The sequence below is a fragment of the Cyprinodon variegatus genome, unplaced genomic scaffold (genome assembly GCF_000732505.1).
Source record: "Cyprinodon variegatus isolate N-32 unplaced genomic scaffold, C_variegatus-1.0 Scaffold922, whole genome shotgun sequence".
Taxonomy (NCBI): Eukaryota; Metazoa; Chordata; class Actinopteri; order Cyprinodontiformes; family Cyprinodontidae; genus Cyprinodon; species Cyprinodon variegatus.
In genome coordinates, this window is record NW_015151375.1 from 263924 (window position 1) to 276981 (window position 13058).

At 42.9% G+C, this 13058-nt stretch overlaps 1 protein-coding gene across 1 annotated transcript in view; it reads left to right on the forward strand.

Annotated features, from left to right (window-relative positions):
• The first annotated feature begins 1317 nt into the window (after positions 1–1317).
• The window catches only part of LOC107099946 (syntaphilin-like), a 14974-nt gene continuing 3233 nt past the window's right edge, over positions 1318–13058 (forward strand). Inside the window, exons 1-3 of the mRNA XM_015398276.1 lie at positions 1318–1446; positions 12188–12361; positions 12774–12881. Coding sequence (XP_015253762.1) covers positions 1397–1446; positions 12188–12361; positions 12774–12881 — 332 coding nt within the window. The 5' untranslated portion in view covers positions 1318–1396. The remainder of the gene's footprint in view (positions 1447–12187; positions 12362–12773; positions 12882–13058) is intronic.

Sequence of the window (13058 nt, forward strand, 5' to 3'; positions counted from 1 at the left end):
TTTTCCTTAGATAGAAAACTTTGAATCAATCTGACTGGATGATCTGGTGAACTGGAAAGTGACCTGAGATGACATGATGTGAATTGGAGCTATAGAAATACACTGAATAGAATTGAATTAAAAGTAAAATCATAACAATGTGGAAAGATTTGAAATAGATCCATGTTATTAAATTGTAAATCCTTATTGTGGAGATAAACTGGACTTAAATGAAGTATATCCTCGGCAGGTGATTAAAATATAATGAGTAAGATTTTATGAGTGAATCATGGTTGTCAGGCAGCACAGCAGGAAATATCTCACATAGAGAGGCCCGCCTCTCAACTACCAACCAAGTAGTGATACATTATTGATGAGAGAAAGCAGCTTCCTCTCTGAGCTGCTCTCAGACGCTGGCAGGATATTTCTGTGGTAGAAAAATACGACATATTTGCACCATATTGCAACTGAACCTGAAGGATTCTGGAGTCTTGTTAGCATAACTGTTGCATTCAGCTGCTATTTTATTATTTCCAAAGTAACATTTGCTTGAAATGAAGAACCATAGCAGCTCTGAGCTACAGATAAAAAGGTCAACTGCTGATTGGGTATTTTGCCCGTTAGGCTGAGAGATCATTGGTTGATTGACTGTGATGTTTATTAGATGGTGACCCAGTCTGAGTCTGCAGCCCCAGCCGGCGGTTGAAGAGCCCTGAGCCGAACACAGGAGCTGCGGGGCAGCAGCTGAGGACCTTTCTTGTTTCTTAAGAGCTGTTTATTCTCCCACTGCAGTGCGTCGCAGTTAGGGTGTCACAGGTATGACATAGATCTGCACAACGCCAGAGGGACAGTCACCAACTAGCTAGGATTGTGAGTCTCTGTGTCGGTTTGACGAGCTTGTTCCCGTCTATAACCCCTCATCCAGCGTCAGACGACACACAGTTCACAGGTGAGTGTTTGCAGAAGGCTGGCCGTGGCGCTGCGTGTTTTGGCTTCGGGTGCAAACCAACAGAGCATCGCACAGAGCTACAAACTAGCGTCCTGTACGGTGTCTGGATAGAGTCCGAGGTTTGCCAGGTGCTGTGGGCGGAGCTACAGCCAGAGTTTCCACCAAACAGGAAACATGCATAGTGTAGGGCGGATGTAGAATTGACCAATCAGAGGCCTCCTTTCCCTCCTCCCTGCGGCACTGTCTGCGATCACCTCCAATATCTGGGGGGTCTGCAGAACGGGGGGGGTGGGCATATCTGTGTTAACTGTGACACTCATGCAGACGAGCTGGTTTCTGAGCATAAATCAGGTTTTAGCGTTAGCTGCCTCACCTCTCCTCTGCTTTTCCTTTCAGGCTCTTGGAGCTGAGCTGGAAACAGGAGCCAGAGAAAATCTCCAGGTCCAGTTCTAGGGTGGGTCCGGCTCCATGTCTGCCCCCACTCCAGCCAGTCGCAGCTCTACGTCGCGCTCTTGCCGGTAAGTTGCAGATGAGTCTCAGTATTATTTGTTGTTCTGTTCAGGTGGAGGCCCATGCTGCCCAGTAGTGATGGGAAGTCTTCATATTCCTCACATAAACGCCTTCATCATGACCACCAAGAGGAGAGAACTAACCTCGACCTGCGGGGGTCAGAACCCACCGCTGACCTCAGAACACGCTCCGGGCTGTTTGATGCTTATTGTGAAGGTTTATTTCTTATTGTGCTGCAGGTGTTCTGTCGGCCCAGCTTACAGTTAGTAATACGCATGCGTGGATGATGGTTATTAGCGGTTATCAGTGAATGGCTTTAGATCGTACCAGTAGGCTCAGTAGGCTGTTATCACCCAGTGAATCCTAATCTTAAAGGAATAGTACACCCAAAACATGATTAGCCTTCATTTTCTACTCACCCCCATGCTGAACAACACTCTGGAGTACTTTTTTGATATCTCAAATGCATCTGGAGATCTGGGAGGCTTCTTGCTGTCTGCTGACATTCAAATAATGGAGGTCTATGGCGCCCGAGGCAGAAAGGTCCATAAAAGTCCACAAAAAACGTGTCAATATTCCTCCATACTGCTCGTCCAATGTATTCCAAGTGTCCTGAGTGGGTAGCGTCCATAATTTACTCGAAACGAAGTCATTTAGAATGTTTTTAGAGCATAAACAGTAGTGTATAGGATTTCCTGAAAGCGCGTTCACGAGTCTACGGAAACCGCGGCAGACCAAACCAGATGAAAGTGCGCATTCAGCTCGGCAAAGAACTCATGCTCTTCCTCAACACTGAAGTCCTCAGACATTTTTCTTTCGTTGTTTCTTTCTTTGCACAGGTAAACAGCACATTTCTTCTTCTACGCTTGCATTATCGGCAGAGCAGACGCTGAATGCGCACTTTCATCTGGTTTGGTCTGCCGCGGTTTCCGTAGACTCGTGAACGCGCTTTCAGGAAATCCTATACACTACTGTTTATGCTCTAAAAACATTCTAAATGACTTCGTTTCGAGTAAATTCTGGATGCTACCCACTCAGGACACTTGGAATACATTGGACGAGCAGTATGGAGGAATATTGACACGTTTTTTGTGGACTTTTATGGACCTTTCTGCCTCGGGCGCCATAGACCTCCATTATTTGAATGTCAGCAGACAGCAAGAAGCCTCCCAGATCTCCAGATGCATTTGAGATATCAAAAAAGTACTCCAGAGTGTTGTTCAGCATGGGGGTGAGTAGAAAATGAAGGCTAATCATGTTTTGGGTGTACTATTCCTTTAAAGTAATTCATTTTCCCCCTCAGAATTAATGAATCTATTTATGTGTAATCTGAAAATAATTTTAGTAAATAAGTTTTTCATGTACTGTAAAAATAAATAAATAAAAATACAAATCTGCATTTCAGTCATATTAAACGAACAAAAAAAAAAATGTTCATGTCCTGTCAGCTGAGTTGTAGAATCTTATACCTATAAATCTTCTTTAATAAGATCCTCGTCAAATGGACCTGCAATGTTTTTTTTTTAAAGCTAATGTGTTGTGGACCTAGTGAAGGACCTTTTTAGATGTTTTTATGCCCAAAACAAGGACAAAAATCGGACTAAATGGGGAAATAAAACAGCGGGATTTGCTGACAGAGAATCCTCTATGGAATGTGTATAACTGAGGGTATGCTGGCCTGACGCCGTATGCTGAGATGTTTCCATGGAAACATTAACACTGGAAAATACTTTGGTCCAACATGGGTACAACCCTCTGCTGAGAAATGTTAGATTCTGTCATTTTTATCGAACTGTTACTGACATCTTTACCAATCAGGTGTTCAAAGGCAGCACTAACTCCTAAAGCCGTATATCAGAACATCCCAGCTGTGGGCAACTCCAGTTCCTGAGGGCCGCTTTCCTGCAACTTTTAGATGTTTCTTTGGTTCAGCACACCTGATCAAATAATTAGATGATTGAGAGAACTCTGGAGGAAGTGACTGCATACTAAGGAGGTAACCGTGCCATTTAATTCAGGAGTGTTGGAGCAAGGATGGATCTAAATGTTGCAGGATTCCGGCCCCCAGGAACTGGAACTGCCCACCCCTGCTGTAGTGTAAAGCCCAGAACTTACCAAATCTGATTTGGCGTCTTATCCGACAGAAAATCGTGTTGCAGCAGTCAGTTTGGATGATCCCACCTGACACGATTTTGGAAGTGGGGGTGAAAGTCTAGCAGGCTAGTGATCGCCGAGGACAGAGATATCCGGCTTGCGGCAGCTGGATAGTAAATTTAGGAAGTCAAACGACAGAAACGAGGAGGAGACATGGCACAGAAACACATCTTGGATTTTTTGGGGAAAACCACGAATGAAGAACAACTGGAACCACAATCAGTGCAACGGAGAGCAGCCGGAGAGGAGACTGTTCTCCCGCCTCTGATGGCAGTTATACTGGCGGGCTCAGCCTTAGCACCTGCAACCCAACCTAGCGTGATTGGATTAGACAATCCCTTCCAGCCCAAATCCTCCTGTTTCAGATTTCCTGCACAGTGTTGAGGTAATGAAACATTTTCAGGTTCTGTAGCTCAGTTTGCTGGGTTTGCAGTGGCTGCATTATGTGGAAGAGACTGATCAGATTTAGTGTCTGAAAACAGTCAGAAAAAAAGTCCTACCTAGAGACACTGAAGTGTCTATGACAATAAAGTAGTGAATTTCAATCTATTTATTTATTTTTATTTATTGTATTTTAAATAGGAATATTGGCTGATAGGAATTTTGTCCCTGATCAAAATTACTTCCTGAGACCAGGTCTCTTTTAGTCGGACTACGCAGCAATTCAGCAGCAATTTCATGGGTCTGACAGGAAGAGAGGCGCCGTTACAAAATAAAACACATCCCCTTTGGAGGAAAATACAAAATAAAAACTGTTCATCTCACAGGGAGTCAGTTTGGAGTAACACCTCCAGCATAAAGCAGGCAGAGCAGACTGGGCATAAATTACTCAATGAAACATTTAAAAACAGAACATTTTACCCATTATTGGAGTTCAGGAGGACAGAAAAATGGATAAAATACTGATCCTATTTAAACCTCACAAGAACAAAACAAGGGGCAGACATTACAGCTTATCTTTCCTTAAAAAAAAAACCTTCAACAAACTTTAGGTGGACAGAAAATAGATATAGTAAAACAGTGATCTTCTTTGAGCCTCACAAAAAAAAAACATAGACGTAATCTTATTACCGCTCTTTATGAAAAAGAAAGAAAAAAGCTCTCTGAGAATCCCCTCTCTGCCTCAGTCAGCATAAACCGTCCGTCAGCCTTTATTGCTGCGTTTTCCTTTTCTTTACATGTAGCTCTATTATGTTTTTATTATAGGCCTTTAAAAAAATCTCAATCTCTTCTGGTTTAAGAGATTCTGCACAGACTCATAAAGTTGGGCTTTGCTTTGTAGCTGTGCCACAGTTTTTAAAATTCGTTTATTTTTAATAACTTTTTTTAATCTGTCTGAGTCAAATGTGGGAAATTGTTTAAAGGAAAAGTTCGGTCAGCAAGGAATAATCAATGGATCATTATTTATACCTAAAACTGATACGTTTGATTTGTAAAAAAAATAAAAACAATAATTGTCTTTGTGATCTCTGAGTCTGGGAGCGGCCATCTTTGCCCAAATATATGGTGCGGTAAGCCTAGCGCCATTCTCCCCGCTTTCCAAGCTAAATCAATGGGAACTACTAGACACATCTGCAATCAACAACAATTATTGAAGATTTCCAGAGGACTTCACCATTGAAATTCACCAGAGCTATAGTGAAACTGACAATGCCCACGTGCATGGCAGCTGGATGCTGGAATACATCGGGTAAAAGTGAAAAAAAGAGTTATTCCACCTTTCTGATTCCTGATCCTCCACGGACGGGTTGGTCGTTGGATCGCCAACTTGAAGAGGGAGGATTTGCCATCGAACTTCTGGCCAGAGAAAAAACCCGTAATATGTAGCCAACATTTGGAAGAAGAATGTTTTCAAGATGACTTGGATAATAGCGCGTTGTGACAAACACCAGATACAGCACTGGGACTTGATCAACAGCCGATACCGCACCGTGACAATGTCACTAACCAGTAGGTGGCAGTAGTGTTCTTTGACAAACATGGATGCCTCCAGTAAAGCACATTCACATGAAAATTACTCTGAATTAAAAACACGGATCATTTATTGAACAGGATGGAATCATTTCAGATTTAAAGAACTTTCAGAAGTTTGGATTCTGAATATGAGCGACTTTTCCTTTAAGGTAATGTTAAACTCTTAAAGGCAGTACTACTGTAGGCCTTGTTGCTATATATTTTATTATATTCAGTGGTAGAAATCTAGAACTAATACTCATGTTGGTTTACATTTCTGAAGAAGTAGTTTTTCGAAGAAGACAGAATCAGGGAAGTAAACAATGGAGAACAACATGGAAGGAAGCCAGGTTATAGTCAGTGAGCTTTATTGTTTCTCTCTATTAGCTGTATGAATTCCTTTCACCAGAGCTGCTCATTGTTTATCGAATATAAACAGAGTTGTTTCTGGTTGTTAGATCAGAAGCGACTTGCACGGTGTGTTGACATCCGTATGTTACGTTCAATGGTATCACGTAATTTAGTGGGTGATGTTCCCATAGCATGCCAATCAGATCCGAGGCGGGTTGTTTGACTCATTTCCAATGCCACTAAAAGCAGATTGTTCCTGGGTTTAAATGGGTATTTTAGCCAGAGGGAAAGAGGTATAACAGTCTTACTGTATTTAAGTAAGATAAAGTCCTTAGCCAGGAGTTTCAGGTAGGATTTGATGTTGCCCGTTCTGGCCCCCGTCAGACATCTGATTATGGTCCCATCACTATCCATCCATCCATTTTCTGACACGCTTGTCCCAATTGGGGTCGCAAGGGGTGCTGGTGTCTATCTCTAGCTGTCTGCGGGCGAGAGGCAGGGTCCACCCTGGACAGGTTTCCAGTCCATCACAGGGAAACACAGAGACAAACAACCATTCTCTCTCACCTAAGGAGAATCTAGAGAAGCCAATTAACCTACAGTCATGTTTTTGGACTGTGGGAGGAAGCTGGAGTACCCAGAGAGAACCCACGCATGCTCAGGGAGAACATGCAAACTCCATGCAGAAAGACCCTGGGCCGGAAATCGAACCCAGAACCTTGTTGCTGCTAGGCAGCAGTGCTACTCACTACTCCACTGATAAGCCTGATTATGGTCCCTGGTGTCTCTAATGCCATATTTATGGAGCTGCCAATTACCAGAGTGGGCTTCCCAGTGGGGGCGTCACCGAGTGGGGAAAATTGGTTAGAAACATAGCTGTTCAGGAACTGCTGAAGGACCACTACAGGGGTGTCTCCCTGGCCTCGGTGGCGCCCAGCTGTTAGCTAATATGTGTGGTCTAACGCTTGGATGTTCAACATCACAAATCTGGGAATATCACCTCCAAAGCTACAAAAATACTACAATATTATGCAAACAATTATCGCTAAAGGAGGCAGAGAAATAGCTGAACATCTGACACAGAGAGAAGGATAGTGGAGAGGGAAGTGATGAGATACATCTCTCCAATGGTTCAAGTATCGGCTCTAATCCCTAGAGCAGCCATAATGTCTACCTTAGTTGGTCCTTAGGGCCCACAGTCCTTCATGTTTTAGATGTGTCTCTACTCAAGCACCTGATTCAAATGATTGCATTTCCTCAGAAACAGTCATCAAATGCTGCAAAAGCCTGTTAATTCAGTTCAGTTGTATAAAAGCAGGGAAAAAAAACTGAAACATGTAGGAAAGAGGGCCCTGAGGACCAGGGTTAAGAAACCCTGGTTTAGGGGACATGGTCCCAGCTGCGTCCATGGTCTGAGTCTGCTGTGTCCTCCCATCTCATCTCTCCTCTTCTTTAGATTCAACCCTCTGAAGGCGCTGCAGCCCAAACGCCGCTTGCAGCAAATACTGGCCTCCTCGCCCGTGCCGGCGGCTTCCAAGCCGGCATCGGGATCGGGGACGAGTGCGGTTGCGGCTTCTGCCCCGGCGGCTGCTCCAGTGCCCGGGCCTCCTGCGTGAGACACTGTTGGATTAGTCTGAGCGAGCATGCTCTGTGGCTGTAGCTGTAGCTCTGACGCTGTAGCCACTAAAACCACAACCAGGAAACAAAAACACTCAGCTAGGATTCCTTTGCTCTCAGGCAGCCTTCTTCCTGTAGTTCTGCAGATTTGGTGAATATTCTGATATCTGAAACTCTGCTGGTAGACATGAACATGGAGTTCATTTTGGAGAATCTTAGCTTGTGTTTAGTGGCTATAGTGGAATCAGCTGTGCCATGAAAGCACACGGTGATCCTGAGTGATCACTGCCTCACCGCTTCGTCCCGTTAAACCTCTCAGACCCTGACCTCACCTCAAACATAGAACATCTTTGTTCTGTTGCTTTTCTGCTGTAAAGTAATGAAGTAGAAATACTCTGTTCCCTTAATTAAGTAGAAATGTTGGCTATCTATACTTTACTGAAGTAATTATTTTTTTAGAGAACTTTTTACTTTCTACTCCTTACATTTTAAAAATAGACTCATTATTTTTGTTTTATTTAAGCTCATTTTCATTAATTTGTTTAATCCAGACCATTTCTTTCTGGATGCGGTGCTGCCCCAACTTGTTTCTCACCACATACCAGAATAAATCATTTTCTAAGATGATGCAAAGTTAAATGTGACGCTTTTTCCATCAGTTATAAAACTAAGAAAATAAAGTCTAATCATCCAGAATGTTCCTTTAATAGCGTAGAGCAGGAAAACTTCTGGCCTTAACTTTTTTTTCCTGCATTACTTTTACTTTTATACTTTAAGTAGTTTTAAAAATGTTTTTTTTACACTTTTACTGGAGTAAAAAGCTCTAACTTCTACAAGTGTTTTGAAAGAGTAGGATTTATATTTCTACTAGAGTGATATTCTCTAGTTTTCTCCTAACATGCGATCTTCCAGAATGACCTCTGACCTTTCGATGATCAGCACCTGACTGATTGATGCTAGCAGCTGATGTTCAGCTCCACCATCTAACAGATGTTTGACCGAGAGGCACCTAAACCCTGCTCCACTGCACTCCCTGTCCTCCACCCTGTCCTCCACCCCCCACCCCCCCAACATCTGAGCTCTTCCTTTGATGTACGGCACAGGACACGATGACTCAACACAACCAAAGCCATGGAGGATTTTATTGCTTCAGCTTTCATCTTTAGAAGCTGCTGCAATTAATTTAAGGACTTTTACTTCCTTTTTAATGTATTTATTTTGGAATAAAGTCCTGGTAATGGATCCTAATAGTTCCACTGAAAAGTCGACTCACTACATCCTCCAGGCTGAGGAGAAAGTTTATGAGAAAACACAAAGTGAGAATTTATACAATGTATAAAGTGCATGTAAAATAAATCTAGATGAATTAATAACTTTCAAACTAACAAACACCCTTTGGGAAAAACCCCCCAGAGGAAACCCATCAGGGAATTCCATTTTTAATACGTAAAGATAATTAACTAACAGCCTTTAAATGACAGGAAAACGCTTTCGCCACCAGCTGCTTTTCTTTTATCTCATTTCTTCTGGTTTATAGATATTGAACCTGATATTACTGGATGCCTGATTAAGGCAAAAAATTCACCAGAAGAAACAAAACTTTCCACTAAATTTGACTTTCCAAGTTTCTCAACAAAGAAACTGGAAGAATCTGTTTCTTCCGGCCGGAAAAAAAATGGAAAAATCCTGGGAAAAAAACAGCATCCAGAAGAAACTTCCAACGAATAGTAGAGATGATAAAGTGTTATGGGCTGAAATCGTGTCTCATTCAGTATGAATAGAACCAGAGAGAAGCCATAATATCATACAGACGTTACCTCAATCATTTTAGGACATTTTTGTTTAGATAATGTGTGGTTTGATCATCAGAGGAAGACGAGGATTGGCTGCCATGTTAGTAGGAAGTCATGTGGTTTTAGTAGGATGAGCTGATAGGCCCCTGATATGGAGTCAATTCAATTCAATCACTACATCAGTCATCACTACAAGACAATAGAACAGAATAGAAAATCCCTTTATTTTCCCTCAGTGGGGAGGTTCTGGTGTTTAAAGCAGCAAAAACATTGTAGAATAAATGGTCACACAAATGTGGACCTTGGAAAAATGTCGAAGAATAACATAATAGTGAAGAGTTAAAAATATATATATTACTACACTTTAAAGTGTTTTAAAAATGTAAATACTGATCAGCTGGAGAATAAATAACCAATATCCAGCTATGGACATTTTTACAGTAATTTGAAAATAGCAGCATCATCAGAGATGTGCAGAATGACAGCAGCAGGTTATTTAACTGACTAAGGTAGAAACTGAGCAGAATCATCCTGAATGGAAGAACTGGTTGAGGTTACTGGGAACAGTGGTGGTTCTAGAGTCTTCCAGCTGCTGGGAGGAAGGATCTGTGATAACGCTCCCTGGTGCATTTAGGGTGCAGCAGTCTGTCCCTGAAGGAGCTGTCCAGTTCAGCACCAAGCAAGAACAATGATTATGATTATGATTTCTAAGGGGAATTTAAGATCATAGAACTAGTTATGGTAGAACTCTAGATTAACAGAGGATTAAATGTCCGTTCCTCTAACAAAACAAAGCATGGGTTTACCTTGTAGTGACCGTGTCCTGTGTGAAAAAACCTGTCATGGCCGCTTTATCCGTGGCCTCCTCCTGTGGAGGCCAGTGACTGGGCAACAGAAACTAAGGTTAGCCTCTCTATGTGGATCCAAACCATGAGTCTAGGTTCTACTAGCAGCAGGTTGCCCATCACAGAGCATCATCTTCCTCGGCCGTTCAGCATGTTCCTAAATGAAGACTGGAACCAGGAGCAAATGGCTGGCAGAACTTTTCCAGAAAAAAACAGATTTATCTATAAAATGGTCTGTAGACGAATTAAAGGCATAGAGGGAGAAGAGCGGCCTGCTGTCGCTACCTGCTTCCAGTCTTTAGACCCTTGGTTTGTATTTGCTGATCAGGCTGAAGACGTCTGCCTGCTTCCTGTTTGCTGCCATCTTTAGACTTTACCACGATATGCAAACATTTGCATATTTTTATCATTCCTCACTAACTTTTTTTTTTTTTATCAGACTTCAGGCAATTGAAATATGTTACAACCTGTTAAAGCTCCATAAAACTCTGAGAATTTAGCTTTTTATGATATAATCTGTGGAATTAATATTGGCTAAGAAACGGGTTATTAATCCAAATCTAAATTTAAAATCTTAACATTTTATTTTCAAAGACTTACTTTAGCATTCCAGTGAAGTAGGTATTAGTGGTATTGTCATCATTGATGAACCTAATCCTCATTAAAACTCAGCTGATTATGGAGAAACATTGAAAAATAAAATGCTTCAGAATCAACATGTTTGTTAATGACTAAATATTATTTATTTAGAGTTCATTCTCCTGGTTCTCTCTGAAAAGTCTATTGCTATGTTCAGATCGCGCGCAGCAGAAGCAGCAAAAACGCACGTACAGATTCATTTTTGATGCTTGTACAAATCTAGGAAACTTTTTCAATTCAAAATGTCAGGAATGGTGTTGAGTTCAAGGTTCGAGGTCAAGGCTATTTCTGACATTTTGAATTGAAAAAGCTTCCTGGATGGGAAGCGAAGCATTTTCAAACTGGGAAACAAAGTCCAGTGGATTGATTTTATTTTATTTTTTGAATGATTATGACCTGGATGACTGAGAACCTTCACCAGCATATTGTACAAGTTTAGTTCTGCTCTAGCTGCGCGGTGGTAAAGTGGGTCTGATGCGCGGTGGGCGGAGCTACCCTATCCTTTCTCTGCCTGGAACAATGGCGGCTATATTAGCTGTGATCAGCGGGTAGAAAGTAGTTAGAATCTATGTTGAAGTGAGAAAGTCCTCCTGAAAACATGGTCTGTGCAGTCAGTTCATCCAGATTACCATCCTGCCTTCAAAGATTATTTCTCTGTGGGAGCCGCTCAGACCCCCACATACCGGCGCTGCGCTGTCACTGGGAATCCCCAGCAGCAGCTGCCTCAGGCCCGCTCGCCTCTCCAGGGTTTTCCCCTCCTGTTGGTGGCGGCTGGAAGTAGATTTTAGCGTTTTTCAGGTCTGTGCTACAAACTGCAGGCAGCAGGATAATAAAAGCCAACATATTCTGCCGGCAGGTTTCTACATTTGAAGTTAATTTAGGCGTTAATAAACTGTTTCAGAGGAGTGATCATAGCGCTCTGCATCAGCAGTGCTGCGTCTGACTCCCTGCCAGCTCCCAGATCAGCTTCTCTCATTGGTTGATGCGGCGCGTCCAGCAGCTGCTGCTTTTCGCATCAGAAGCTCGTGAGGCGCTGTTCCTGCTCTAAATGCGCTGCAGGACCTTTTTCTGCACCTTGACTTTGCATGGAAACTGTCTGCTTCTGCTGCCTCTGCTGCTTGCGGTCTGAACGTAGCATTAGCTTGTGTTTCTAGCGTTGCTGCTATGGTCTGTTGTCTGCCAGTAAAGACCCTTCAGCTGTAGATTGCTCTATATAGATGCTCCACATGGGAAGCTACAGTAGAGTGAGTGGCCCATCTATTAAAGGCATGCTCTCCTGGGTCAGTTTGGAGCTTGTTGATGTTCGTGCCTGAAGGCAGTTTGTCAGGGAAACATGCAGTAGTGGTCTGTTGAGTCATCTTCTGCAATATAATCCCTTCCTTTCTCCGCCTGCTCAGGTTTGACTACTGCAGGTTCATAGAACTAGATTATGTCCCCATGGAGTCGGGCTATATGGTCTCTATGCGCCCAACAAAAGGCTACGCATCGACCAAGTCGCCCACTAAAGGATACGCCTCTACCAAGTCTCCGGATCGCCGCTCCACCAACTCCCCCTCCACCCCACGGTCCCGGTCTGTGCTGAGTCCAAATTGGTGTTTTTAGCACGGGAATGTTGTTACTGTCTGATGACGTCTCAGAGTCAGAGAGACAGAAATGTTCTGACTGCTTGAACTCTTCCTGCCTTACTTTTCTTGCATGCTTCTTGTTCTTCCTCTCAATGTTTTGTCTGATTCTTTTTTATCTTTGATCCGTTCCCTTCTTGAAAATAACTGTAATATTATTATCAGTGCCTGAAGAAGTGTGTCCATGTTTGTCATATTTTCTGTTAGTTTCCTCTTAAATGTGAGTTGTGATGTTTTCTGTGCTGCAGTGGCATGCTGGTGACCATAATGTAAAGATCTGCGTTTCTGTGGATGTTGTGGCTTTGCTTACCTGGCCATTTAGTTCTGTGCTGGTATGTAAAGACTGGTTTCTCCTTTGCAGGCGAGCTCCAGCTGCACCCAGTAACAGAGATCCACATGGAAACGTCTCCATCAGCAGCGGCAGCAACTCCGGCTCGTGTAAAGGCAGCGACTGCAGCCCCACCAAAGGGTAAGCAGCTACTGAGAGTGATGCTCAGCGCCGGTCACCATAGCAACAATTCACAAGGTCATCTCAAGGAACTTTACAGAAACGAATCAACCAGATCATACAAAGTTTTCTATCTAAGGAAAACCAGCTGATTGCATCGACTCATTGACTCTTCAGCAATCCCTCACACTAAGCATG